Source organism: Mesoplodon mirus, assembly GCF_964341445.2.
Source record: "Mesoplodon mirus genome assembly, chromosome: 3".
NCBI classification, from domain to species: domain Eukaryota; kingdom Metazoa; phylum Chordata; class Mammalia; order Artiodactyla; family Ziphiidae; genus Mesoplodon; species Mesoplodon mirus.
Genome location: NC_138978.1, coordinates 173,442,223 through 173,469,229, shown reverse-complemented (window position 1 = coordinate 173,469,229; position 27,007 = coordinate 173,442,223). Strand labels below are relative to the sequence as shown.

The 27,007-nt window shown below is 37.5% G+C and overlaps 1 protein-coding gene across 1 annotated transcript; it reads left to right on the top strand.

The window, feature by feature from the left end:
• The first annotated feature begins 236 nt into the window (after positions 1 to 236).
• On the top strand, positions 237 to 26,149 carry TIPRL (TOR signaling pathway regulator). The gene is made up of 7 exons (XM_082616088.1): positions 237 to 455; positions 6,234 to 6,413; positions 7,098 to 7,197; positions 14,476 to 14,607; positions 20,351 to 20,446; positions 22,836 to 22,898; positions 23,772 to 26,149. The coding sequence occupies exons 1-7, from the start codon at positions 352 to 354 to the stop codon at positions 23,913 to 23,915; spliced, it is 819 nt and encodes a 272-aa protein (XP_082472214.1). The 5' UTR covers positions 237 to 351; the 3' UTR covers positions 23,916 to 26,149.
• The last annotated feature ends 858 nt before the right edge of the window (positions 26,150 to 27,007 follow it).

Genomic DNA, 27,007 nt, shown 5'->3' with positions numbered 1-27,007 from the left:
AGGGAGTTCAGGGGGCGGTGCGCCCCTGACCACACCCCCTGCTGCCTGAGCCTCGCCCCTCAGCAGTTTCTCCCCTCCTTTTTTCAGGTGCGTCGTGACGTAAGACGTGGGTCACACAACCTTGGCAACTGGTCCCGGAAGCAAAAAGCCGAGGGGCGGAGAAGAAGGCGGAAAGGAGGGCCTGCGTCCGGGTAGGCCGGCAGGGGGCGGGGTGGGGCCGGGCATGGTAACGGCTCGGAAGCCGAGGGGGCTGGGTCGGGGGGAGGCGGAGGGACCGGTGTCGGCCGCCGCCGCCGCTGCCGCCGCTGCTCCAGCCTGTTCCGTGTGGCCCACGCGAGCCCCGCTGCGGCCATGATGATCCACGGCTTCCAGAGCAGCCACCAGGACTTCTCCTTTGGGCCCTGGAAGCTGACGGCGTCCAAGACCCACATCATGAAGTCAGCGGATGTGGAGAAGTGAGGCTCCGGGGCTGGGATTCGGGCGCGAGCCGGGGAGCTGGGCCTGGGCGGGAGGCAGGGCGAGCTCGGCGGAGCCCCAGCCCTTCTCTGGGGGGCGGAGGCTCGGGTCCCTCCGGACGGGACCTTTGAATTGACAACACCAGGAAATATTCCTGTCGCCACCTCCTGTCCTTCGGTTCGGGCCGCCAGGCGCTGCCTTCGTGAAATTGTCACTCCGCCTGGGTTTGAGCAGAGCATGATTGTTACGGTGGACTTTCCCCTCCCGTAGGTCTCTACTTGCCGCAGCCTGCGCCACCTTTAGACTATTTCTTTCTGGGTGGCTATGACCTGTTTTCTCGGGGGTTGATAACGGGGATGATATATATGCTTGGTTTTTAGCATGTCAGGTGCCGTGCCAGGCACGTGAGATACAGAAGATGAAAGACAGTCCCTGCCTCGAGAAATTCACAGTCTTGTGAGAGAGACAGACAATTATAATACAGTGTGAATTGATATAGGTGTATATGCAGGGTTATTTGAGATTGTTTAAGGGAACAAGGTATCCGGGAAATTGGGATGCCTGAACTGAATCTTGATAAAGTCGGTGGGATGGGGTGGGGCTGGGGGGCATGTGTAAAGCCGGAAGGCCAGGGAGAGTGACAGCTGTGATGCGTTTGTGCTGCCTGAACTGAATCTTGACAAAATCGGGGGGGGGGGCGGGGGCGGGTTCCGGGGGCACGTGGCAAGCCGGTGGGTCAGAGAGAGTGGGAGCCATGAAGGACTGTTTCTGTGTGATTGGAGTGTGAGGTATCAAAGGGGGAGTACTGTAGTGAGAAGCCAGAGGCAGGTAGGCCCCTGGGCAGTGGAGATACCACTGAGAGAACTTTTATGCCAGGCTCAGGAGTTTTGAATTTTATCTGACTACCACCGGGTGCCATTTTATACAAAGGATCGACATTATCAGATGTACACTCTGAAAGATTTCTCTGGAGGTGATGTGGAGGATGGATTGGTGGGCTGCAGGACTGGGTAAGGAAACCAGTTAGAAGGGGAGAGAGGAGAGGTTTTAGAAGATTAGGTGCCTGAATTTGATGGCCACTTGATAGGAGGAGGAAGGAAGAAGGAGGAATCTATACCCTTGGCAAGATTTCATTGCCGTTGGACAAGGTGAGAAACCCAGGAGGAGGAGCAGATTGGGGGCAGATGTTGGATAGAGGATGAGTTTAGTTTTGCTGAAATATGAGTTGTGTGTGGGTTATAAAGTGGAGGTGTCTTAGGCGTTTATTTTGGAGCTTAAAAAAGATGACTTGTCCATGGATTTAGGTTTGGGAATCATCAGCTTATAGTTGATACCTGGAGCCTTGGGAGTGAATTAAGATCATCTAGAAGTTATCCAGAAGACAAGGAAGAGATGGAACCCTAGGGAGCACTGACATTTTAAGATTTAGGCAGAGGGAAGTGACCAGGGAAGAGAGGAGAGTCATGAAAGGATGTTTAGCTTCCTAATTGAAAAAAAAAAAAAGTAACATTCTTGCAGAGTCACTAAGAAAAATTGAGAAAATACAGAAAAGAAAGGGAAAAAATTCCCTTCATCCCACCACAGACTGAGTTACTGAGTTTTCCTCTCCATATAACTTTCTCTGTTACATATTGCACCATATATATAATTGCGGTATATAAAGCAGTCAGCTTCAAATTGTGCCCATATAATTTCCTTACAGACTCCCTAAGAGGTGCTGGATGCATGGAGAGTTCTAAGGGAATCAAATTCCAGATCTTTAATCTCCTTGTTTATTATTTCTAAAACAGCTCTGCCTGAGTATACTTGGTCCTTTTTCCTTATGACAAAAGAAAGGTTTATCTGCTCCTATCCTAAATTTTTCTGTGATGCCTTGCCCTAGGGTATAGAAATCTCTTGGGTGCTATATAAATGAATTAGGGGAAACTTTGGATTAACGATACTTCCTTTAATGAATTAAGGCTTCCTGTCTTCCTTGCCTTATAAATGGTCCTACCTATTTGTTAATGGTGAAGCTTGACATTAGAAATGGGGTTAAGATACTCTGTATTTGGCCTGTGTTTAAGATACTCGGAATTTAGGACATTTGAAGAAGTGTAAGTTAGTGGCAGTGATTCTTTTACATATATGACTGGAATATTTCATAGGACTACCAGATTTTTCCAGATGTGTTGGAAAAAATCCAAAGAATCACATCTTATATTAGTTCGTATTTGGTATGCGTTATCCAGTAAGGTAGTTAAAACTTTACTACTTGACTGGTTTATTTTACTTAGCATAATGTCCTCAGGTTTCATCCATGTTGTCACAAACTGCAGAATTTCCTTCTTTTTAAAGGCTGCATAGTATTCCATTGTACGTATAAAACACATTTTCTTTTCGTATTTTTTTGTTTTCTGTTTCTTTTTTTTTTTGCGGTACGTGGGCCTGTCATTGTTGTGGCCTCTCCTGTTGTGGGGCACAGGCTCCGGACGCGCAGGCTCAGCGGCCATGGCTCACAGGCCCAGCCGCTCCGCGGCATGTGGGATCTTCCCGGACCGGGGCCCGAACCTGTGTCCCCTGCATCGGCAGGCAGACTCTCAACCACTGTGCCACCAGGGAAGCCCTGTTTCTTTTTTTTAAACCACATTTTCTCTCTCCATTCATATGTCTATGGACATTTGCATGGGAGTGTTGATCTCTCTAGTATTTAATATTTTCTATTTCCTAATAACAAAAGAATAAATTTCACTTAAATTTATGATGAAAAATTAATGTTATTAGATATCATACTAAAGATGTGCAACTTAAAAGTTTAGATCACTGATATGTGCACATATACATAAACACAGATAAAATAAACATGCAGTGTGCCTGTTTTTTTCTTTACAATTGTATCATAAGCATTTTTCTCCATTATATTCTCCCTTTAAGTATTTTTAATGATTCCATAATATTTCATCATATGGATATACTATAGTTTACATAACCATTTATTTCTTTATAATTAGAGTATTTCTTTTTCTATTAAAAATAAGATGATTATGAGTATTAATGTGTATAATTTTTTTTTCCTACATTGGGGATTATTTCTATATTACAGATTTCCCAAAGCTGATATTTTGGGTCAAAGAATATAAATTTGATTAAGTTCTTGGTACTTTTTTCTTAATTTTTGCCCCAGGGTGGAATGTAAATTGATATAGTTCTTCTGAAAATCAAGTGAGCAAGTGCTTGTTTCCCTCAGGGGTGCTTTTGCTTTTTTTTAAAGCTTGCAACAAGTAGAGAATTTTACTGGTGAAGGTGTTTTCCTACAAGAAACAGGATCTTTAATTGCTATCTTTTCTTCATAGCCAAAATTAATATAATTGTTGTGTAAGAACAAAAAGTTCACCAGAGATAGGAAGCTTATGGAAACATGGGACTGTGGTGCATTAAGTCCTCTCCTGGGCAGTCATGGTGGAATTAGAACCCATCTTTATTCTTGAAAGTGGTGGGGCTTTGATGATCCAGGAATGAAGTAGCTGTTTATAATAAGAATCAATATTTTTTCCATTTAAGGCTTAAGTATTTTAATTTGTTTATGCAGGGGTTTTCGCTTGTTTGTTTTTAATATATATACAAGACTTGATTGGTGTGTCTGATTGGAAATTTAAAGCAGTTGGAAAGAGAGTAATTGTGGTCTTGGGATATGCATAGATCCTTTGTTAGTTTTATGTAAGAATATATTCGTTAATATAGCATTATTTTACTTTACCTAACAGGTATAACTATGTAGCTGTTCAAAAATCCAGAAGTCTTAAAAAAGAAAAAAGAAAAGAAAGCCTTCGGTTCTGCTAAAGTAGCTATCATAGAACACTTGCACTAAAATTCTGTGCTTTGTTCAGGATCTGTTAGAACTTCATTCAGAGCATATTTACACTTTTGACCCTATTGCATACTTTGTAATTGTAACCATATTGGAAATGTAAGGAAGGAAAAGAGTTCCATATAGTCACTTTGCCCTAATAAATGAATTGTTAGCATTTTTCATGTTCTCTTTTTATTCATTATGCAATTTTAAGGAGTATGATTGTTTGCTTTTCCATCCTTTGATAGATAAGAAACCAAATAAAAAGGGATGAGGGTGCTTCAGGGGCAGATACCTACAATCTAGAGTAGCGAGAGGTATACACACTCAATTGAACTTGAGGACATTGTCTTACAAGATTGTTAAATATGATGATCTCTGGTCAGCAAGAAAAGGTAAAATAACATTTTATATGTTTTGTTTAAAAACAAAGAGAAGTGTACAATACATTTTGAAAATTTTCCAAAATCAATATTAACGGAAAAAAATTGGTACATAAGATAACCAGAAAATCACTTCCATGGAACCTCTGTGTTAGTTGTGCTTTCAGGTTGCAAGGAACGGAGACTCCCGTCCACTCCCCACCCCCGTGTTGCCTCAAGTGATGAGAATTTAATAATACATGAGGAAATAACTAAACATAGGAATTAGCTCAGAAAATGAACAGCAGTTCTTGTGGCCCCAACTATAGATGTCTCTAATCTTCTTGTCATCCTTATTTCTCAGTCTCTACTTTGCTCTATCTGCTTCTCTTGCTATTACTTAAAAATTTCACTCTCCCCTCTTCTCTACCACATGGTTCTGTGTCATGCCATGTCTCTTGGTCTGTGCTTCATTTAACTGTCATTCAGACTTATAAAAAGGGGGATCAGAGTAAGTTTAATTGGCCGTTATTCAATTCAGTATGAGTGTATCGGGCAGAGTTCTCAGGCTAAAATTCAGGGGTTCCTGCCAGCCCATAGATAATTGCCTTTGGTTAAGAAGCCAAACTTTCATCCCTAAATTGACAGTCCTGGTTGTAACTCAGGGGTTGGAGTCATAAGGCATGGTAACCTATACATTGACCTACTTTTTTCAGAAGTAATGAGTAGCCACTTAAAAGTCTTTATAACAGGGGTCACAGACTCAGCTTTTAAAGGGCCAAGGAGACCGGTGAACCAGAGAGTCTATGCCCCACTTGAAGGGGGCAACCTCCACTCAGCTCCAGCCAGTTGGTGTCACGTGGAAATACAGGTCCAATGTTGCCAAGTGTTTTTTTTTTTTTTTTAAGAGAAACTAGAAGTCCAGATTTCTCAAAAATCTCTCAATTTTTATTGGCACCTCAATAATTTTGCCAGTTATTTCAAATATTAAAAATATATTGTGTAGGCTAATCAAAACACATCTGTGGGTTAATAATTTGTGATCCTGGTCTTATAGTATGTCTAATAAAACTTCCTTATGTAATGAGGCTGGCTAGATGAGGTCCAGGTCTTTATAAAGCAGTCTAATATAATGGAAATAGGCCTGGTGTTACCACTTAACTGGCTCTGTGATTTGAGTTAGCCGCTTAAACTCTCTGAGCCTTTCTTAGCTCACAGGGTAGTTTTGAGGCTCAAATTCAACTGTCTCAGATGTGATCTGTGATCATCCTACCTAAAACAGTGCTTCCCCCATCACCTTGCTTTAATTTTTATATATCACTTGTTACTAGCTGACATTATATTGTGTATTTATTTGTATATTTGTTTATTATCTAATTTAGCCCACTACCTAATACAGTGCCAAAAAGATATACACAGAGAGAATGGATGATGAAACCATTTATAGACTTTACAAATATATCATTTTATTAAATCATGTATTATTTAACTTGTTTAGGAGTAGAAGGTATTCTGTGGGGATCAGAAGGCAGCAAAAGTGGCAACAGTGATATAAAATAATCCTGCTGACTTTTGGTTATACATAGGTTAGCTGATGAATTGCATATGCCATCTCTCCCTGAAATGATGTTTGGAGACAACGTTTTAAGAATCCAGCATGGCTCTGGCTTTGGGATCGAGTTCAATGCTACAGATGCATTAAGATGTGTGAACAACTACCAAGGAATGCTTAAAGTAGCCTGCGCTGAAGAGTGGCAGGAAAGCAGGTGGGAATCTGGGTAGTTATGGGTTAAACAAAAAAGAAAAGAGTTGAAAAAATATTCAGTTGTGATATGTGTATTTTATTAGAATGGCTAGTACTATTATTAAATCTGATAGTTGAATCATTCTAGAGTTCATTTTTCTCATCCATAAAATGGAGATTAATTACCCCACTCTTGAATACTTCTTGAATTAAATTGAATTACAATTGAGCTGAGCTATGTAGGGTTTACTCTTTTGAGCTTTCAGTATTCTTTAGTGAAGAGGCATTACACTGTGTACTTTAATGTTCCTATTTTTGAAGAACAATGTTTACTTATGATTTGCGTTGAAAATGTGAGGAGCATTGAAATTAGGAAAAATGTATTTTCTTTCATAATCAAATCAGCAGTTATTTACTTTGTGCCTGTTATGTACTATGTTCTTTGAAAAAAGTATAAGCCTTGAAACCATGTCCTCAGGCGGTGTACAGATTAATTGGAGAGACTACATTATCAGTACATGACAAGTTAAATAACAATAAATGTGCAGAAAAACTAAGACAGATGTTGTATTAGTGAATTATGACAAGTATATGTATTCAGTAGAGTATTTTATATTATCTGTAGAATGTAATTTGGTGTGATAAATGAAGACAGATGATCTATATTCTACATCACTGACTGACCCTTCTCGTTTTGGTGTTTGAGGACGGAGGGTGAGCACTCTAAGGAGGTTATCAAGCCGTATGACTGGACCTATACAACAGATTATAAGGGAACGTTACTTGGAGAATCACTTAAGCTAAAGGTAAATCTTATTTTTTGCTTTTATGAGTCATTGATTGCCTTGGACAATTTCAGTGTTAGAACTTTCTAGTAATGGGTTATTTTATGCTGCTACTTTACTTTCTATTGTGCGAGGCTTCAGAACCTAATGTAAAGGGATTTTGCTTGTTGATTATCAGCACAAAATAAAAGAAAGCCATAGTGGAACAATTTTTGCTAAAAATGTGGTTGGTAGCAATGGCAGACTGCCTTGATGTTACCATTATTGCTCTCAAGAAGCATGAAAATGTGTCTGTTCTTGGTGTAATGTATTAGGTGATTTAGACAGAACCTGCTAGCTAGTAGCTTACAGTTTTACAGATGAACGGATATGTGGGCAGATAGAAATTTTGGTCCGACAGCTTGGATTATTGTTTTGCCTACACTATGTGTGAACCTGGTGTGACTTCGGGCAAGTTATTTAATCTGACTGGTTTTGTTTTATCAGTAAATTGGATAAACAGAAATATCTACCTCACAGCAGATATAAGATAATCTATGGGAAAGTTCTCAATGAATTCTAAATCTCTATATTAATGTTAAGTTGCATCTGTGTAAGCCCTGCTTAAGAAGAGATTCACTTTGTGGTAAATGACACCAGGAAGGTGGAATTGGTAGGCCTCATATTGGGAGCTTAGCTACATAGAGCCATGGATACTGCAGGGAACAGACAAAAAAATCCTTCCATTACAGTCTAATGGTGGAGGAAGGTTTTTCTAGTCCATTAATACTTCATAGATTAATATTCTCTCTTTTCACTCCTGATTGCAAAACTTTGCAAAGTGTGTGGGCCTTTTGATATCTCATTTCAAGGAGTGAGGAAACGAGAGCTTGTTTTAACCCAATGCAATGATGATGACTTACTTTGTGAGCTGACTTACAAAAGCCTCCTGGAGGCTATGAAGTAGCATTAGCTGTGATCAAGGAGCAAGATCCACAGCAGTAGAGACAGGGAGTGAGAGAGTAGTAGGAGGTGAAAGACATGTGCTCAGTACCCTTTATTGGCACTTCAGCCTGTCATGTAATTTGTTCTAAGGTGTTGCTGACAAATGTCAATGTGATCAACCACTCCCTAGTGGTAAGGAGCTCAGGCTTTGGCAAACCTGAGTTCAAATCCCAGCACCGTCACTTTACAGCTTGGAAAAGCAATTTAATCTTTGCTAAGCCTTAGTTCTCACTTTGGTAAACTAGGGATAATATCAGTTGTGAGGTAGTAAATAAGATAACATGTATTAGGTGTTTGTGGCACAGCGTCTGTTAACACAATAAGATCTTAATAAATGGCAGTTGCTATTATTATGGTAATATCATATCTCAGATGTCAAGGCAACTAAGTTAATATTATTGAAATACCAAGAGTAAAAGTAGCTATATTGTCTAAATAGTATTTACCCTTGCTTTATGGTCTAAACAGAGTTGATGAATGTGTTCCTTTATTGCCTTAAAAAATAGAGTGACTATTTTCCAGGTAAAATTGTTAGGACTTTGCTGCTTACTTCTCAAAATAGTCTTGTAGGGTAGGCATTTTTATCCTTATTTTGTAGACGAAGAAATGGGTTCAAGATCTTAAAGTATGTGCCTCTTAGTAACATAACACCGATGTTAGAGCTTCTTGTTAAGCACATTTGTTATATGTGGAAGATCACTTTCATAGGAACATTTTTTACTTTTAACTTTGTTTTAATACCTAAGGATCTTTTGACCTGTAATATTATTTGAGATTTTAAATTATTTAATCCTTCAGCTCTTCCTTAAAACACTATTCAGAAGCCCTGGTGTGTATAGGAAGTGTTTGCCTGTGTGGGAGAAGGTATTTTATGTGTACAGTAAGAATATCAGAGAATGAGGCATTAGAATGAAGCCTTTCCTTTGCCCTTAAATTCTTGGTTTTTAGTTGCTGGGGCCTGTTGGTGTGTGTGTGTGTGTGTGTGTGTGTGTGTGTGTGTGTGTGTGTGTGTGTGTGTGTGTGTGTGTGTGTGTGTGTGTGTGTGTGTGTGTGTGTGTGTGTGTGTGTGTGTGTGTGTGTGTGTGTGTGTGTGTGTCTGTGTGTGTGTGTTTAATGTTTTCTCACTCTTTAGGTTGTTAAACCTATTACTCTGAGTTGTAGCATGGTGTAAGAGGAGAGAGCCAGTCACAGAGTTGTACTGACCTGGCTGGATTCATATCCAGCCTTGTCATTTGTTGTCTGGGCTACCATAGGCACTTCTCTCAGATTGTGGTATGAGAATGTTATGAGAAAACAGGTCAAATGCCTAATATGTACCTGGCCTATAGTAACCTATCAACGTTTGGCTGTTTTCTTCTTTCTTATTAAATAAATAAATTGGATATGCAGGAAAATATAAGTAGAAGACTGCCCCTTCTATTGATACTGCTTTTTAGGAATAAAACATGTTAGTGTTCATGCATTTAAAAAAGCTTTTTTTTTTTTTAAAGCACATTGGAACATTTGCCCAACTTAGTGTGATTCAGTATCTTGAGCTTTCTTTTTTCCTTTTTTTTCATTGTGGTAAAAAAATATGTAACATAAAATCTACTATATTAGTTATTTGTAAGTGTATTAAATACTGTTAAGTATATTCATGTGGTTGTGCAACTAATCTCCAGAACTTCTTCCTCCTGAAAAACTGAAACTCTATACCTATTGAACAGCAACTCCCCATTTCTTCCTTCTCCCAGCACCTGGCAGTCACCTTTCTACTTTCTGTTTCTGTGAATTTGACTATTCTAGATGCCTCATATAAGTGGAATCATACATTATTTGTCTTTTTGTGACTGGCTTATATCACTTAGCATAATGTCCTCAGGGTTCATCCATGTTGTGGCATGTGTCAGACTTCCCATCCTTTTTAGGGCTGAGTAATATTCCATTGTATGTATATACCACATTTTGGTTTTCCATTCATTTGTCAGTGAGCATTTGGGTTGCTTCTACCTCTTGGCTATTGTGAGTAGTGCTGCTGTGAACATAAGTGTGCAAATATCTCTTCAAAGTTCTGCTTTCATTTTTTGGGGGGGTATATACCCAGAAGTGGAATTGCTGGATCATATGGTAATCCTATTTTTAATTTTTGGAGGAACCCCTGTACTGTCTTCCATAGCGGCTGTACCATTTTACATTCCCACGAGCAGTGTATGAGAGGTTTTGATTTGCATTTCCCTAATGACGGGTGATGTTGAACATCACTATGCTTGTTGGCCATTTGTATATCATCTTTAATATCTTGAGCTTTTAAAAGTAACTTTAGGGCAGGAATGTGTTGACATAAACATTGGAAATGAATGGAGTGTATAAGACAAAAGGCAAAAAGAACTGCATATGAGTACTGTATGCTTGTTGATAGTTGTTTTCCTCAGAGGTATGGGTTAACAATTCTGATACTGTTTTAGTTTTGCAAGATGAAAAAGTTTTAGAGATCCATCTTACAACAATGTGAATATAATTTACACTACTGAACTGTACACTTAAATATGGTTAAGATGGTAGATTTCTTGTTATGCCTTTTTTTTTTTTTTGCCAGCAATTAGAAAAAAAGTTAAACATGATTGCCACGTAACCCAGCAATTCCACTCCTAGGTATACACTCAAGAGAATTGAAAACTATATATCCACATAAAAACCTATACATGAATATGCATAGCTGCATTACTCATAATAGCTAAAATGTGAAAACCACCCAGATGTTCATCAGTGGATAAACAGAACTGGTATATCTAGACAGTGGAATATTATTTAGTCCTGAAAAAGGAATGAACCACTGATACATGCTACAACCTTGGAAACAGTATGCTAAGTGAAAGAAGCCAGACACAAGGGTACATGTATATGATTCCAGAATGATTTGCTGAACAAACAAATCTATAGAAACAGAAATTAGAGTATTGGCTTCCAGGGGCTGGGGGATGTGGGGAATGGAGAGTGACTACTAATGGGTATGGTGGTTTCTTTTTGGGGTGATGATATGTTCTGGATTAGATAATAGTGGTTACTGCACAGTCTTGTGAATATACTAAACACCACTGAATTGTACACTTTAAAAGGGTAAATTGTATAGTATGGGAGTTATATCTCCATTTTTTAAAAAAAGAAAAATCATTGTAAAACATAGCAGTTTCACTGTATGTTCCTAATGGGATGTACACACACACACACACACACACACACACACTACTTTCAGCAGTTTTTAAAAAGGGAATTTAACATAGGGTTCTTAGCATTTGCTGTTAATTAACTTTATATGATAAATTTAAAAATATTTATGTCAAGTAATTTCCTTATTATGAGCCTCCATCTGATGTGAGGGAGGTTCCACTTGAAAGATGTGACCAGGACTTATTTTTCTTGTAATGTATCAAGAATATTTGTAGTGCTCCATATGTTTTTTAAGCTTTTTAAAAATTGTGGAATAACTTAGAAAAGTCCATAAAACATGAAGGTAGAGTTTAATGAATTGTAAAATGTAACCACCCAGGAAAAGAAATAGAACATTGTGAGCACCCCCAAGCAGGACCCTTCCCGATCATAGTTCTTTTAAAAAAATATTTCCTAGTATCTTGAAATTTTCAACCTTAGCTTTTATTTCCTTGAAACTAGTGTGCATTTTTGTTCTACAGCTTGGGCCTCATATTTTCAACACCTAAAGTCCCCAGTGTCTTTTATTGTCTTGTTATTTCTGTTTTCCGATTTATGGTGTCTAGACTCCTAATATGCCTTCTTATTTTTCTTTGAATCCTGTTTTTCCTCCACAGAGGATTTTTGTTTATTTCTGGTGGGCAGTTGAGGGCATTCATAGTCAAGGGCATAGATTTGCAAACTGTTTCTGTAAAGGACCAGATAGTAAGTATTGCAGGCTTTGAGGACCATAGAGTTGATGTTGCAGTTACGCAGCTGTGCTGCTGTAGTCGAAAGCAAACAGACAATATGCAAACGAATGGGTATAGCTGTTTCTCAGTAAAATTTTATTTATGGACATGGAAATTTGAATTTCATATAATTTTTATGTGACATGAAATATTCTTAAGAAAAAATTTCCCCCAGTCATTTGAAAAATGTAAAAAGGATTCTCAGCTTGCAGTTCATACAAAAATAGGTGGCGGCCCACACTGGCCTGGAAGTCTTAGTTTGCTAACCTTTGGTGTGGGGCCAGAGTTTGAGGTTTACTGGGTGTGTAATATAAGAAGGTGTGCAGCCAGTGTAGCACTTTGAGATGTCATCCCAAAATTGGGAGCAGGGCAAGGAATTCTCCAAGGCCTCTGCCTTTAGTGAATACTGAGCAATTATGGCGCCAGCAGAGCTCAGCCTCTCCTCTGTCCAGTCATTGCTGATGCCTCAAGGCCAAAGCTGGATAACTGTAGGCTCACATTCACTTTTCTGGGCTCCAGTCCTCTTCCAGATATCAGTCCAGTCATTCTTTAGTGCCTTGACCATATAATGCTTTTAAGAAGTTTTTGTTTTTTCATCCAGCTTTTTAAATTGTCTTCAGCAAGAGGGTTTGTCCAGGTTGCTTATTTTGACAATACCAGAAGTCAAAAATGTTCCATATGTCTTAAGTGTAGCTGTTTTACCTTTTCTTTTCAGATGCTTGAGTTCAGGGAGGAGATAAGTGGAGTTGAGGAAGAGAAAAGGCAGAGAAATACAAAGTTTTAAACATATTTGTCCTTATGAATGAAGAAGATAGTATATAGATAAGTTAAATATATTGAATTTCCCTAATCCATGTGTTATCTAATTATTTTTTGTCTTTCTTTTTCAAACATTTTATAAGAACAAGTAAATGGCAAAACTGATGGATACATGTTCACCAGTCATTTACTGAAGGCATATATGAAATATTAGTGAAGTAGCCATTTACTAATGAGAAAATTCATGGAATGATTAATTTTTTGGAAGTCAGATGTATCTATAAAGAGGATTTTCAAATGTGTTCCTTTGAACTAAAACTAATTGAAAAGTAAGGAATTTAGAAGTTGTGTTTATTTAATAGTAACTAAAGTTTTATGCTCTTAGGGAATCCTAAAGGCACCAACGTTGGTCTTAAATAGATCACAAACATGCAAGTGATGCAAGGGACTGATTATATGCTGCCCTATCCCTATCCCTCACGTTCCCTCCCCACTCCGAATTTCACCTTCACGTGTGGTCTCATGTCTGCTGTAGACACATATTGGAATAAAATTGCAGAGGGCTAAAATGTTATCTGTAGGTAAACATGGAAGAACTATGGACATTTTTTTCACCTCTTGGGAATCACATACAAACTGCTAGTTTCTTTCATAGCAGCCTTTTCTCCCTCTGCATCACTTAATACTCCCTAAGATCATTTTCCCACAAAATCTATGTAATCTCTTGGACATCTGTATCATATTTTTCTAATTCTTGTCCAGTTTTCTGAAACTGCTCTTCATTTCTTAATTCTATGCATGAGTCAAACAAATGACCTAGTCATAGCTACTAAGTAAAGTAAAATAATAGCTACCATTTACTGAATTCTTATGGTTTGACAGGCATTGTTGTGTTTATTTATGATACAACTATGTCAAAGAATTGAAAAGCTGAACATTTTGAGTGAAATTGAATGTAGTAAAGAATGGTATCACAAATCATACTTTCATGTTACTGTTAGGAGACCCTTGGATTTAGTGAGCTACTGACGTGACCTGCCTTGAGATTGTTGGTGCTTTTGTTGGGTTATGTATGTTTGTGTCCGGGGGCTACAAAATAATACTTTGAAAAAATAGCCGGTATCCTCTAAAGCCCTTTGGAATGCTATGAGTGTCCCTTAGAATTTCTCTAAAAGTTCTTATTTACCTCAGTATTTAAAACACCATTGTTTGTAGATTTGGGGATCTAAAATATATACCATCATTCTAATGGGAAAAAAATTTTTTAAGTTCCAAATAAATGTTGTAAAAGTAGACTTTTACGGCACAAAACTGCTTTGAACTTCTATGATAGTAGTAGTTCATCACATTGACTAATTTTCAGATGGTTAATTTTCTCATAGTTACAATAGAGCACTTGATTTTAATGTGTTCTGTTTAATGATTTTCATATGAAAGATGATGAATTTTGACTCTCTGTGTTGTGAAGCTATAATATCAGATATCTTAGGTTTTTCAGGGACAAGGCATATATCTCGTTTTTTGTGTCTACTGATAACACCCAAATTTAGAACCGGGTGCTCTGGCTATGCAGAAAATACTGGTAGGAAAGCTGTCTAAATTTTTTTTTATGTACCCCTTCTTATATTTTTTCTTTTAGGTTGTACCTACAACAGATCATATAGATACAGAGAAATTGAAAGCCAGAGAACAGATTAAGTTTTTTGAAGAAGTTCTCCTGTTTGAGGATGAACTTCATGATCATGGAGTTTCAAGCCTGAGTGTGAAAATTGTGAGTATTGTGAATGTGTTTAAAATTAACTTCTTCCATTTTTACCATTGGTCAGAAATACAAGACTAACTTGAAATCATACCATCTTAACGTGATGTCATGTAAAGTTTCACTTGGGTCTAGAATACATCTTATTAATATCCATCATAAAATTCATGAAATCTTACATATTTTATATATTGTATTCTGTATATTTTGTATATTGTTAGGACTTTAGCAAATCATTTTTTTGTAGACCTGTCTGGCTACTTTGCTGTTTGTTTATTATTTAATTTAAATGAAAACTGTGACTCAGCTTTCACATTTCTGAATTAAAAATGATAATTGAAAGGATCTGCAGACAGCACAGTGGATGCCATTTTATTTTATTTCTATTTATTTTTTTAAAATTATTATTATTATTATTTTTTATCTTTGGCTGCATTGGGTCTTTGTTGCTGAACGCAGGCTTTCTGTAGTTGCGTTGAGCAGGGGCTACTCTTCGTTGCGGTGCGTGGGCTTCTCATTGCGGTGGCTTCTCTTGTTGCGGAGAACGGGCTCTAGACATGTGGGCTTCAGTAGTTGTGGTGCACAGGCTTAGTTGCTCTGTGGCAGGTGGGATCTTATCAGGCCAGGGCTCGAACCCATGTCCCCTGCATTGACAGGTGCATCCCTAACCACTGCGCCACCAGGGAAGCCCCTGGATGTCACTTTAAAAAGTCACCCACGTGTCAGAATTTCAGTGCCCCATTAAAATACACTTTAGTCTCCAGCATAGAAGTGGAAAACAGAAATGACAAGTGTTAATTCCCTCTTTTTTTTTTTTTTTTGTATTCTTTTCTACCAGCGGAGGACAGACTACTTCCATTAACAGTGTTATTGGTGGAACATGCAAAAAAAGAATAATAAATAGACCCCCTATTTGTTTACTATTAGGTTATAATTGGGTTTCTAACACTTTCCAGAGAAACTTCAACTGAAACTTTTTATTAAATGCCTTATCCTTAAGATCCAGCTAAAATGTCACCTCCTCTGTAAGGCCTTCCACAGCTCCCCTAGGCAGAGTCAAATATCCCTTTACCATACTCCTATATGGTACTTTTCTTTTTTTTTTTTTTTTTGCGGTACGCGGGCCTCTCACTGTTGTGGCCTCTCCTGTTGTGGAGCACAGGCTCCGGACGCACAGGCTCAGCGGCCATGGCTCACAGGCCCAGCCCCTCCGCGGCATGTGGGATCTTCCCGGACTGGGGCACGAACCCGTGTCCCCTGCATCGGCAGGCAGAGTCTCAACCACTGCGCCACCAGGGAAGCCCTTTTTACTTTTTTTTTTTAACCCCTCTATTATAGCACTTATCATAACGACTGCCAAAGACAAGGGCCCCAACATCAAACATTGTTCTTGGAGCATGATTATGGATACTGTGATTTAAATAATAATAAAGAATGAAAACAATAAGTCAAAAGCAGCAATAAGTGTGTTTTAAGCTGAGTTTTTCTGTAGAATTGTAGGATTTTGGAATTGTAATGAATTTTTAGAGAATCATTTAGTCTAGCCTCTATAGATGAGGCCCAAAAAGTTAGTTTATCTAAGGTTGTGACACTAATTAGTGACAAAGTTTTCTTTGTACCATGTAACATATATCATTATTCTAGCATTAGATGATTGTTCCTTGTTCACCTATAACTTTCCCCCAGTTTATCTCTTGTCATTTAGATTTGTTCCTTCTCCAGCTCATCCAGTCATGTACCTTTCACTTGTCTACCTACCTACGGAATTGACTATGTTGAATGTTCATTATGAGTTTGCATACCTGGATGTGCATTTGTATCCAAGTGGGTAGATAGTCTACAGGGTATACAAGTGGGTCGGTATGTAGGGAGCATGTGTCTTTTGCAGCTGAAGGAGTTGGAAAGGGTATGGGCATAAATGTATTATGTGTGTATCAGAGTAAATAGTAAGTCTCAAACTGAAACGTAACATCATCTTAAAATGCTTTCTTCTTAAAAGTGTAACTTTTAAAAAGTTATGTGATAGGGTTCCATTTTAAGAATGCCTGGAAGGATTTCATTAGAATAGTGAACTTCCTTTCTGGTTTGGTTTCTTTCTCAGAATGTAACAGATATTGCTGTAAATAAAATAAATGCCATAATTTCTGGCTTAGAGGCAATAGGTTATGGAAAAATGAAGTTCTTTCCTATAGAAGCAAAGATTAGGCTGGTAAATATGGATGTAGGTGAGAAACCAGGAATGTGGTGCCTGGGAATCGAGCTGAGGCGATGATGCTAGCGCTGGGGAGAGGCTGCAAATACAGATTATCATTAGCAGAGAGGTCTGACTGCCCAGAGACCATAATAAATCAATTGCTTGCAGACTCAAATCAAAACCCTACCAGGGAGTGGCAAGTGAGAACAAGCTCAGGGCTCCCACTGATCCTGCATTATGGTGAGCTGTATAATTATTTAATTATCTATTACAATGTAATGATAATAGAAATAAAGTGCATTATAAATGTAATGCACTTGAACCATCCCCAAACCATCCCCCCCTGCACCAGTCCATGGAAGAATTGTCTTCCACAAAACTGGTCCCTGGTGCCAAAAGGTTGGGGACTGCTGTGTTAAAGAATACGGATGAAGAGATACATAGGGCGAAGTCTGGGAAGGTCCTAAGCCTAGGAGCATCTGTCCCTGTGGAGTAGGGGTGCATGGTCCTTCCAGTATGTGGGTGTGCTCACCAGCCTGGAAGCTCTTTGAATCGCATGCCATTGGAATTTTATGGAGGCTTTTTCACATAGGCATGATCAATCAGTAATTCCATTTCTAGCCCCTCTCCCTTCTCTGGAGAGTGGAGGTGGGCCTGGAAATTCCAAGCTTATAATCATGGCTTGGCCTTTCTGGGTACCAGCTCCCATCCAGGAGCCCACCCAGAGTCACCTCATTGGAACAAAAGATGCTTGCTTCTAGTGCTCTTATCAGATAGGGTTGTGTTCTAGTTGCTCTATATTTCTATTGTTTTTCCCTGTGTTTCTGTTTGCCATTTTGTTTTGGTGATTTTCTATGGTACCTTTCTCAATATCCTCTTCTTTTTGTTCCGTATCTCTGCTCTATGTTTATGTTTTGTGGTTACCCTGAGGCTTTTATTAAACCTCTCCTAGAGAAAATAGTCCTTTTCCTGCCGATAGCATCTCACCTTCTTTTACCTGTATAAATTCTGTCCTTTTCCTCTTCTCTTTTTATGTTTTTGTTGTCTCAAATTATCCTTTTTCATATTGTGAGTTTGTTACCAAACTGAGATAGCGATAGTTATTTTTCTGCTTTCTTTAAAACCTATTCTGATAAACAGTTGCAATTCTCTGGTTCTGTCTATTTATCACCTTGCTCAAAGCTTTGTGTATTTTTGCTGTTTTGTTTCTAGTAAAAGAGCTCCTTTTAACATCTCTTATAAGGCAGGTCTAGTGTTGATGAACTTCCTCATCATTTGTTTGTCTGGGAAAGTATTTCTCCTTTATATCTGAATGACAACTTTGCTGGATAGAGTATTTTTGGGTGACAATTTTTGTCTTTCAATATTTTGAGAATGTCATTCCACTCCCTATTGGCATGTAGGGTTTCTGCTGAGAGATCTGCTGATAGCCTAATGGGAGATCCTTTGTAGTTACTATCCTTTTTTCCATGGCTGTCTTTAAAATCCTTTCTTTATCATTGACTTTCAACAGTTTTAATATTATGTCTTGGAGAAGGTCTTTTGCATTGAGATGGTTAGGTGTTCTCTGAGCTTCATGGACTAGTATGTCCAGTTCCTTCTCCAGGTTTGGGAAGTTCTCTGCTGTTCTTTCTTTAAATAATCTCTCTGCTCCCTTCTCCCTCTCTTATTTTAAGATACCCATTATCCTAATGTTGCCCTTCCTAAAAGAATCACAGAGCTCTTGTAGAATTTTCTCATTTTAAAAATATCTTATTTCTCTTTCCTTTTCTACTTGTATCATCTCTAGATTTCTACCATTGAGCTCACTAATACTCTCTTCCATATGCTGTGCTCTATTTCCAATGTCTTCTAATGGCATTCTTCATATTGTTTATTGAATTCTTCAGCTCCAGAATTTCTGTTTGGCCCTTTAGAGTTTCAGTCTTCTTGGTAAAGTATTCCTTCTGCTCATTAATTTTATTTCTGAGCTCATTAAACTGCCTTTCTGAGTTTTCTTGTATCTCGTTCAGTTTCTTCATGATAGCTACTTTGAATTCTCTATCAGTTAGATTGAAATATTCTGTGACTTTTAAGTTTGGTTTCTGGAGATTTATCATTTTCTTTTTGTTGTATAGTATTACTGTGGTTCTTCATGGTGCTCGATGAAATGTTCCTCTGCTTGTGCATTTGAAGTTAAATGACAGGTTAGAAGTGAGAGTGCTTTCTTTTGTTTTTTGGTAGGTGGTGCTGTAACACAAGTTTCTGGTTTCTCTTATCTGTGCTACCTCTGGTTATTTTTGAGAATTGGCACTTTCCAGCCTCCACTGTCTTTGTAAGAGGTGTGGCTCCATGCCTTCTTTGTCACTTTTTGTGCCTCTGGGGTAGTTGCTGCTTTGCTTCTGCCGGAGCTGCTATGTCATGAGGATGGTAGGCTCTTCCCTTGTGTCTGGGATCCCCTGAGACACAGGCTCTGCTGTGGGAAGAGGAGGATAATTGGAGGGGAGCAGGGTTGTGCAGGCTCCTCCACCATGTTGAGTGTCATAAGGGTTCTGCTACTGTGGATGGGGGGCCAGGGCTGTGGGAGGGTCAGGGTCCCAGGCCCCACTGCCACTGCTTCCCAGTTACCTGTGGCCACGGGCGCTCCCACAGTTGGGAGACCAAAGTCATGTGTGCTGGTTCTCCTGCTGCTACTGGATTTTCTGAAGCTGTGGGCTCATCCGTCTCGGTCATAGGGCTGGGATTGCAGGCACTGACTTCACTGTTCCCTTGGTTCCGCCTCCTCCATGTGTTCCAGTCCACCCACCTTTAGATGTACAGATGTGTGGAATTCTCCAGTGTCCTGTTGAGTTGGGCAGAGGTATACCCTTGTTGAGTTGTGGATGTTTTGCTGGCTGTAGATTGAAGGGGAGAGACAAAGGTAGCCATGTTTCTGACAGCACTCCATGAGGTATATTCTTTTGAAAGACCTGAAGACCCCACACCTCATCCACCCCCTCCCTCCCTGCCACCAGGACCCACTCTCCACTAACTCTGACTTTCTTCAGTGGTAATACTTGGAAAATAGAAATACATGGATGTGACACAGATCATAGATGTTAAGAACGTGTTATAATGATCTCATAAACCAGACTTTGGCAGTATGAAATAGTACTTAATTGGTTGCACTGAATTAGAGCATACCATTAAAGCCCTCTTGTCTTTATGTAAAGTTAATAAAAGATGAGTAACAGCAAAGAATTAGGTTGTTCTTTCATTTTGATATTACTGGTATTGACATTTACTATAAGTACAATTATTTTTTTCACATTATTTAGGTGAGTTTTAAATCTTTTTAACCTCATTATCTTTTGACCTAGAAAAAATATTTTTCTATTGTAGGAAACTGAAACCAGTATGTTACATAGTATAAACAAGGTTTTGAGCCTTGGTTGGCGCTAGGGCAAAGAACCTCTAGTTCAGAGAGTTTTATATAGGGCTCATTCAGCCTTCCTTCGATGCCTTAAAAATGTTTTTTTCTTTCAGCAAAGTAATAAAATATTTAATTTTCATTAAAATACTTTTTACGTTTTTCTTTTCCAGAGAGTAATGCCTTCTAGCTTTTTCTTGCTGTTGCGGTTTTTCTTGAGAATTGATGGGGTGCTTATTAGGATGAATGACACAAGACTTTACCATGAGGTATCTATTCTCATTTAATGAAAGTACTAATTGACATTGGGCTTGTTCGTGTTGTTACATCGTCAGTCTGACACTTCGAAATTCAGTAATGCTTTATATTATATGGCTATTTGTCTAACCTTTAAGATTGGGTGTGTCGTATTCACTATTGACTGCACAGTTATCGAAACATTAAATCTTCTTTTCCAAAAGTTCTACAAGTTGAACATGTTTTCCAAAAGACACTCCCTGGTAAAGGGGAGTCTGATGCTTTTTAAAAACCTCTTAAACTTAATCTGTTTAAGAAAACTGTCCCTTAACTCTTACTTTTTTTGTAGTGTTTATGTAATGTGTTGTTTATGTAATGTGTTGTTTATGTAATGTCCTGATATTAGAAATACCAATTTCATGGCCTCCAGAAATTTGTATTATACAATTATTTTGATAGTTGTTTTAATATTTGAAAGCTCTGTGCTCCATTTCAAGGAACTGTTAACATACGAAGTTTTTAAAAAAATAAGTGAAGAATGTAGGGGGGAGGCTTAAATTGAGTCATGAAAATTCTTCTTGTAGCTTTATAGCAGCCTATCCTTTTTGAATGAATTTTTAACGTCATATTTGTGATCATATAGAATGACGAATGAGAGAAGAAACCAGCAGTATCAGTCAGGGTAATCGTAGTAATTGTTAACTCTCCTAACAACCCTATGAAATAGATGCTATTATTATCTCTGTTTTACAGCTGAGGCAACTAAGGCAAAGAGAGATTAAGTAACTTGCCCGAGTTATACAGTTAATAGGTGGCAGAACTGGAATTTAAGCCCAGTAAGATGTGATTGGATTGGTATTTTCCTAAATCCTGCACTTTCTTTTTCTTTTGAAATAATATGGTCACTGTGATGGATCTTTTTCTTTTTAAAAGTGATAGTAAAGTACTAAAAATAAGCTATACTTTACTCCCTCAGAAATCTAAATTTTTAGAAATGCTTATACTTTAACTCAACAATATTGATTTTTTTTCAGAATTTATCCTCAAAAGATTCTTACATACAGTAACCCACAAATATTAATCAGGCAGCTGTATAGAGTTGTATATATATAAATATTCATGGCAATGCTATTGTTTATAATAGCTAAAAGGAAAGAAGGAAGGCGCTATAATGCCCATTGAATGAGCATTGATTAAATGGCCATTTATATCCTGTTGGCCTACAACAAATAGACTGCCAGATATTTCTCCAGCAAAGTTGGAATTATTCGGGATCAGCAGAAAATTGCAATTCAGGTCTGTAACTATGGTGAGCCATGTGCAAGTCCCCACACGGCAAGGGAAGGAGAAGGCTTTTATAGAGAGGAAAAGGAAAATGGGAGTGCTACAGTAAACAGAGAATCCATGACTTTCCATTGGTTGAGTCCTTGCCAGGAAATAAGAGGAGTCTTTCTTTTTTCTGTTGGGCTCTGCTATGGTTGCTGGGTATGAGAGCTCCCCATTCTAGTCTCCCAAATCTATTTAATTGAGGTTTCTGTTTATTAATTTTTTACAGTCCATATAGTAGAAAAATATGCAACCATTAAAATTAATGGCAGAAAGTTGTTTAACTGATTTGGAAAGATGTGCATATTAATGTTGACTTTTAAGATGCAAGTATGAATCTATATAAGATTTTATGTAGAGATTTCTAAATGTTAAGGATAGTGTTATCTGTAGAGGTTGTGATTGCTGATGATTTATACTCTATACGTTTATAGTATTTGATTTTTTTTAACAATGAGCATTAATCTGTTTTGTTGATATAAAAGATTGAAACTTTAAGGGAGCATAATCTTGTGATTTTTCTTTTATTAAATAATGTTTTACCAAAAAAACAAATGGTAATAAATTGCTTTCTAAAACCTCACTTTAAAAAGTCTTAAATGGGAAAACTGAAGTACCAAAAAAGTGGCTGTAAATAAACAACTTGATAAGAATTTTTTAGAAATGGGAAAGAATAAAACTTGTTTAAACATTTTTGGGGGGAACCTAAGAGTAGCCATAGTTATGTAGGTAGATGGTAATATAGCTTAAGGAAAAGATGTAGTTCCAAACTTGAAGTAAATTAAAATCTCTTGCATATCTCATTTACAAACATACACATTTTCTTTCAAAGTAAAACCTTTGCTTGTGTTTTTCTTACATGATAATTAAATCTGTTTACATATGTGTATCAGATATTAATGTGATTTATAGAGATTGGAATTAATAATTCAGAATTCTTGAATTGGTTATCTCACTGTAGAAGTAGATGTTCTTATCAGACTTAATGGTACTTTCACAACCTGTTCTAAAATGTGGGCAGTTCTGTTTAATAGAAAGGATTTTGTTAATCAATATAAATAAATTTATTGCAATTTTTTTGATTTTTAAACATAGGCTGACAAGACCTACATGTTACGAGAATATACATCACGAGAGAGCAAAATTGCTAATTTAATGGTACAGTATTTAAATATCAGTTCTTAGAAGTTAAATTTTAATGTTTTATTTTAAGTATGGTATTCCCCCATGCCCCACCCATCCACCAAATCTACATCCCTAAATCCATTCATTTACCTAATAGGGCTCTATAGGAGAAATGCTATTGGAGCGTATTTTTTCTGGAACTTATCTCAACTACAGTTAGAGTTGTTAGGTACCTTAACCATCATCCAATCCAATTTCCACATTTTATTTTGGAAAAACTGAGACCCAGAGGTGTGACTCCAAGTCGCACAGCTAGTTGGTGGTGGAGCTGCAATAGGATGTTCTTTCCATGACTTACTTTTGGGGACGTAATTTCCCCTGCTTTTTTTTGCTCCCCTGGAACTTGTAAAGGTCTTCTACAAGTCTATAGCATTCGATAATGGGTTGTTTAAAAAGTGATACCTTCCTGCTAACTTGATATTTTTTATTCACTCTTAGTGCTTATTTCTGTCTATATATAGAATATACATAGGTTAGAAAAGTTATATAGAGTCTCTTGTAGACCACATATTGGCATCTAACTGAAGGCTAGTGCTTTCAAGGTACAAAAATAACAGGAAAAAGGGATTGGATTAAGATGTATTAAATTCTTAGGACATTTATGGGAGCATTATAAATGATATATTCCTATGATCTTTGAGGAAACCATCTAGTAACAGAGCTGAGTCAGTAACAAGAGACACCTGGTATTATTAGGAACACCTGATGACGCTCCTTATATATATGTATATATATATGGCATCTCATTTTAAAATTGGCATGCTTTAGGAATGCATGTATAATGCATTTTCAAAACTATCAGTGCAGTAACTTAATATATGCTAATATGATTTATGTATTTCCTAGCATGTTTCACCTTCCCTCTTCACGGAACCTAATGAAATATCACAGTATTTGCCGATAAAGGAGGCAGTTTGTGAAAAGCTAATATTTCCAGAAAGAATTGATCCTAACCCTGCAGACTCAAAAGAATGTACACCTGTGGAATAGAATTTATTACAACATATACTGACCGTGGAATCTGACTGGAGACCTTGGGGCTATTTTGGAGGGGGTATTTTTATTATGAGAATTAATTGCCTTGTTATGTGCAGATTTTCTGTAGCCTTAATGGAAAAATAAATAAATAAAAGAGTGTCGCAGGCAGTTTCCACTCAACTGCTGTTGTACTCTCTGTCTTCAAATTCATATTCCAGAAATTTATATCTTCTGGAGTTAAATTCAGATTTCTAAATTGTCACAAAGTGGGGTCTCACCAGTAGGGGGTGATGTGTGTATCTCTCAGAAGCAGTGGCCATAACCTGTATCTATCATGAAACGCTATCTTCTACCACGAGGAAGTTACTTTAAATCAGTGAATCGTAACACCTTGTGACTTTCATACGATTCCTAATTGTTCACGTTGATGTAGTGGCTCTTTACCTTGGGTTTTTTGATGTTTATTCACACTTCTGGAGAGTCATGCCTTGCCTCCTAGGAAATTGATCTCAAATGATCTGTACCCAGAAATTAAAAAAAAAATTACCCTCCTAAATTTTAATTGGCTTTTGAAGTTTAAAGAAAGTTTCAGACATAGAAACAAATAAACTAGGTTTTTGGATAACTTAAGGTGTTATGTCCATGGAAACACACAATCATGGTTTGCCACTGACAGGATGTCAGAGCTGTCTCTCCTCCATCTTTAGGTGCTTTTTCTTATGTGTGGTTCTATTTGTACTGACGTTTTTTACTTCCACCTTCCACGCACCCTCAGAGTGAATAAATATTTTGGATATTGAATTTGATATTGGTCCTAAAAAGTTTGAAGTGTTAATATGGATTGTTTTAAGCAAAAATTACATCAGCCTCTAAAGCAACCAGATTAATTTTCTGCTTCAAATATTTGAAGGGTAGCTGTGGAGGAGGAAGGGGCTTATTTTAAAATCTGAAAGCCAGTTTTTCCTTTTTAAATTCATGTTTTTGGGAATTCCCTGGCAGTCCAATGGTTAGGACTCCACACTTTCACTGCCAAGGGCCTGGGTTCAATCCCTGGTCAGGGACCTAAGATCTAGCAAGCCGTGCAGCATGGCCAAAAAAAAAAAAAAAAAAAAAAAAGATTCATGTTTTTAACATTACAGGGTATCTAGTAAAGTATAATTAATTAGTACAAGATCTAGGTAGTACAGAAAGTTTACAAAAGTAAATTTGAAATCCATTTGGTTATTTTGATGGTGAACCTTTAAACATTTTATATTCTTTTCTGCCTTTTAAAATGGTCTCCATAAAGTAGCAAGTGGTTATAAAGCACCAAGTAAGAAATTACTTTAAATGGATTTAAAAAAATATTTTATTTAAAGGGCAGGGGAAAAGAATTACCCCCTTTTTTTCTGGTTTAAAACAGCTATTGTACATATTTCCACTTGATACATAAATCATTAAAGAAGAACATTTAATTGTAAGTATTAGCAAAACTCTTCAGGTATTAGCCTGAAGATAAATTTTAGTGAAACAAATACCGTTGGATATTCATCTTTACTCAGACTCTGGTGTGTTGTTGTGTATATTGTTTTCTTAGCTAATTTTATTAGCTAAATCTGGTCACAAATGATTTGGGTATTTGTTTGCTTTCTGCTACATCACCTTCAAGGTATAGGAAATCAGGATTTTGTTGGCTTTAAGAAAATACATGGCATGTTCACTGTATGTTAAATATACCAGTACTTAATGATTTCTCTTAGGACAGAAAAGTGTATATATTGTACTCTGCTTTCTGTTTATTTTATTTGCCATGCAGCTTTGAACAGAACAGACTCTTTAGTCATACAAATTATTAAAAAAAGAAAAACTGTAATAATATTTATTAGTTGAATTAGAGGTTTCTGGGCAGCATCATATTACACATATATTTTTAACTTGATTCAGATGTCTTAGTCCCTGAGTCAGTCTTAAATTACTTATTTTGAGAATCCATTGTTAAAAATTGTAGAATTGACTGCTTTATAGAACAAGGTGGGAGGTGGATAGGATGAGTGTACTTTTGAAAACTTCGTTAGTTTATTCCTGTGGAGAATGCCAAGAAAACTTACATTTGCCCATTGCTAAACAAGACATATACCATTTTATATTTATTTGTTCCAAGTGTCTTTTTGTAAGAGGAGAATAAACAATGAGTAATTACCGATCTGTGTTTTGCTATTTCATTTAATTTCGTTTTTCTTGAAGCTTAATTTAAAAATGGTTTGGTATACCTTTCTTGTTTGTGCTTTATGTCTTGAACTTGGTCAACATTATAGCCAGATTCTCCAGACAGATTATAAATGAAAATCTAACAGATAGTCCAGAATATAATCCTCCAGTTTAGCTATTGGGCTCTTGTTCTTCCTCTCCCTCTGTCACCTAGTGTGGGTTGGCCAAAAAGTTCGTTTGAGTTTTTCCGTAACATCTTATGGAAAAACCCAAGTGAAATTTTTGGCCAACCCAATACTTCTGTGGATGTTTTAATTAACCATTGTTTTCTCTATGGTAGGTTGATGCTTTCTGGTTTTGAAAATATACATACTTGTGGTATGTATCATTCCATTTAGTTTTAAGTACTGTCCAATATGGTGCTAGGTACAGGGGTTACAGTAATGAAGAGATTATTCAGTTGGCCCTCCGTATCCTCAGGTTCTGCATCTGTGGATTCAACCAATCATGGATTGAAATATTGAAAAAAAAATTCCATGGGACTTCCCTGGTGGTCCAGTGGTTAAGACTCCATGCTCCCAATGCAAGGGGCACAGGTTCAATCCCTGGTCGGGGGAACTAAGATCCTGCATGCCCCGCAGCGTGGCACAAAAAAAAAAAAAAAAAAAAATTCCCAAAAGCAAAACTTGAATTTGCAGTGTACCTGGCAGCTATTTTCATAGCATTTACATCGTATTTACAACTATCTACATAGCCTTTACATTGTATGAAGTATTATAAGTAATTTAGAGATGATTTAAAGTATATGAGAGGATGTGTGTAGGTTATATGCAAATACACCATTTTATATAAGGGACTTGAGTATCCTCAGATTTTGGTGGGGGGAGGGGACTGGAGTCAATCCTCTGTGGATACTG

Bases quoted from the DNA above. Each gene is read 5' to 3' on its own strand.
- TIPRL (XM_082616088.1), top strand. From the start codon at position 352: ATGATGATCCACGGCTTCCAGAGCAGCCACCAGGACTTCTCCTTTGGG. The intron at 7,198-14,475 runs GTAAATCTTATT...TTTTTCTTTTAG, and splicing joins GAGAATCACTTAAGCTAAAG to GTTGTACCTACAACAGATCA. The intron at 20,447-22,835 runs GTATCTATTCTC...TTTTAAACATAG, and splicing joins ACACAAGACTTTACCATGAG to GCTGACAAGACCTACATGTT.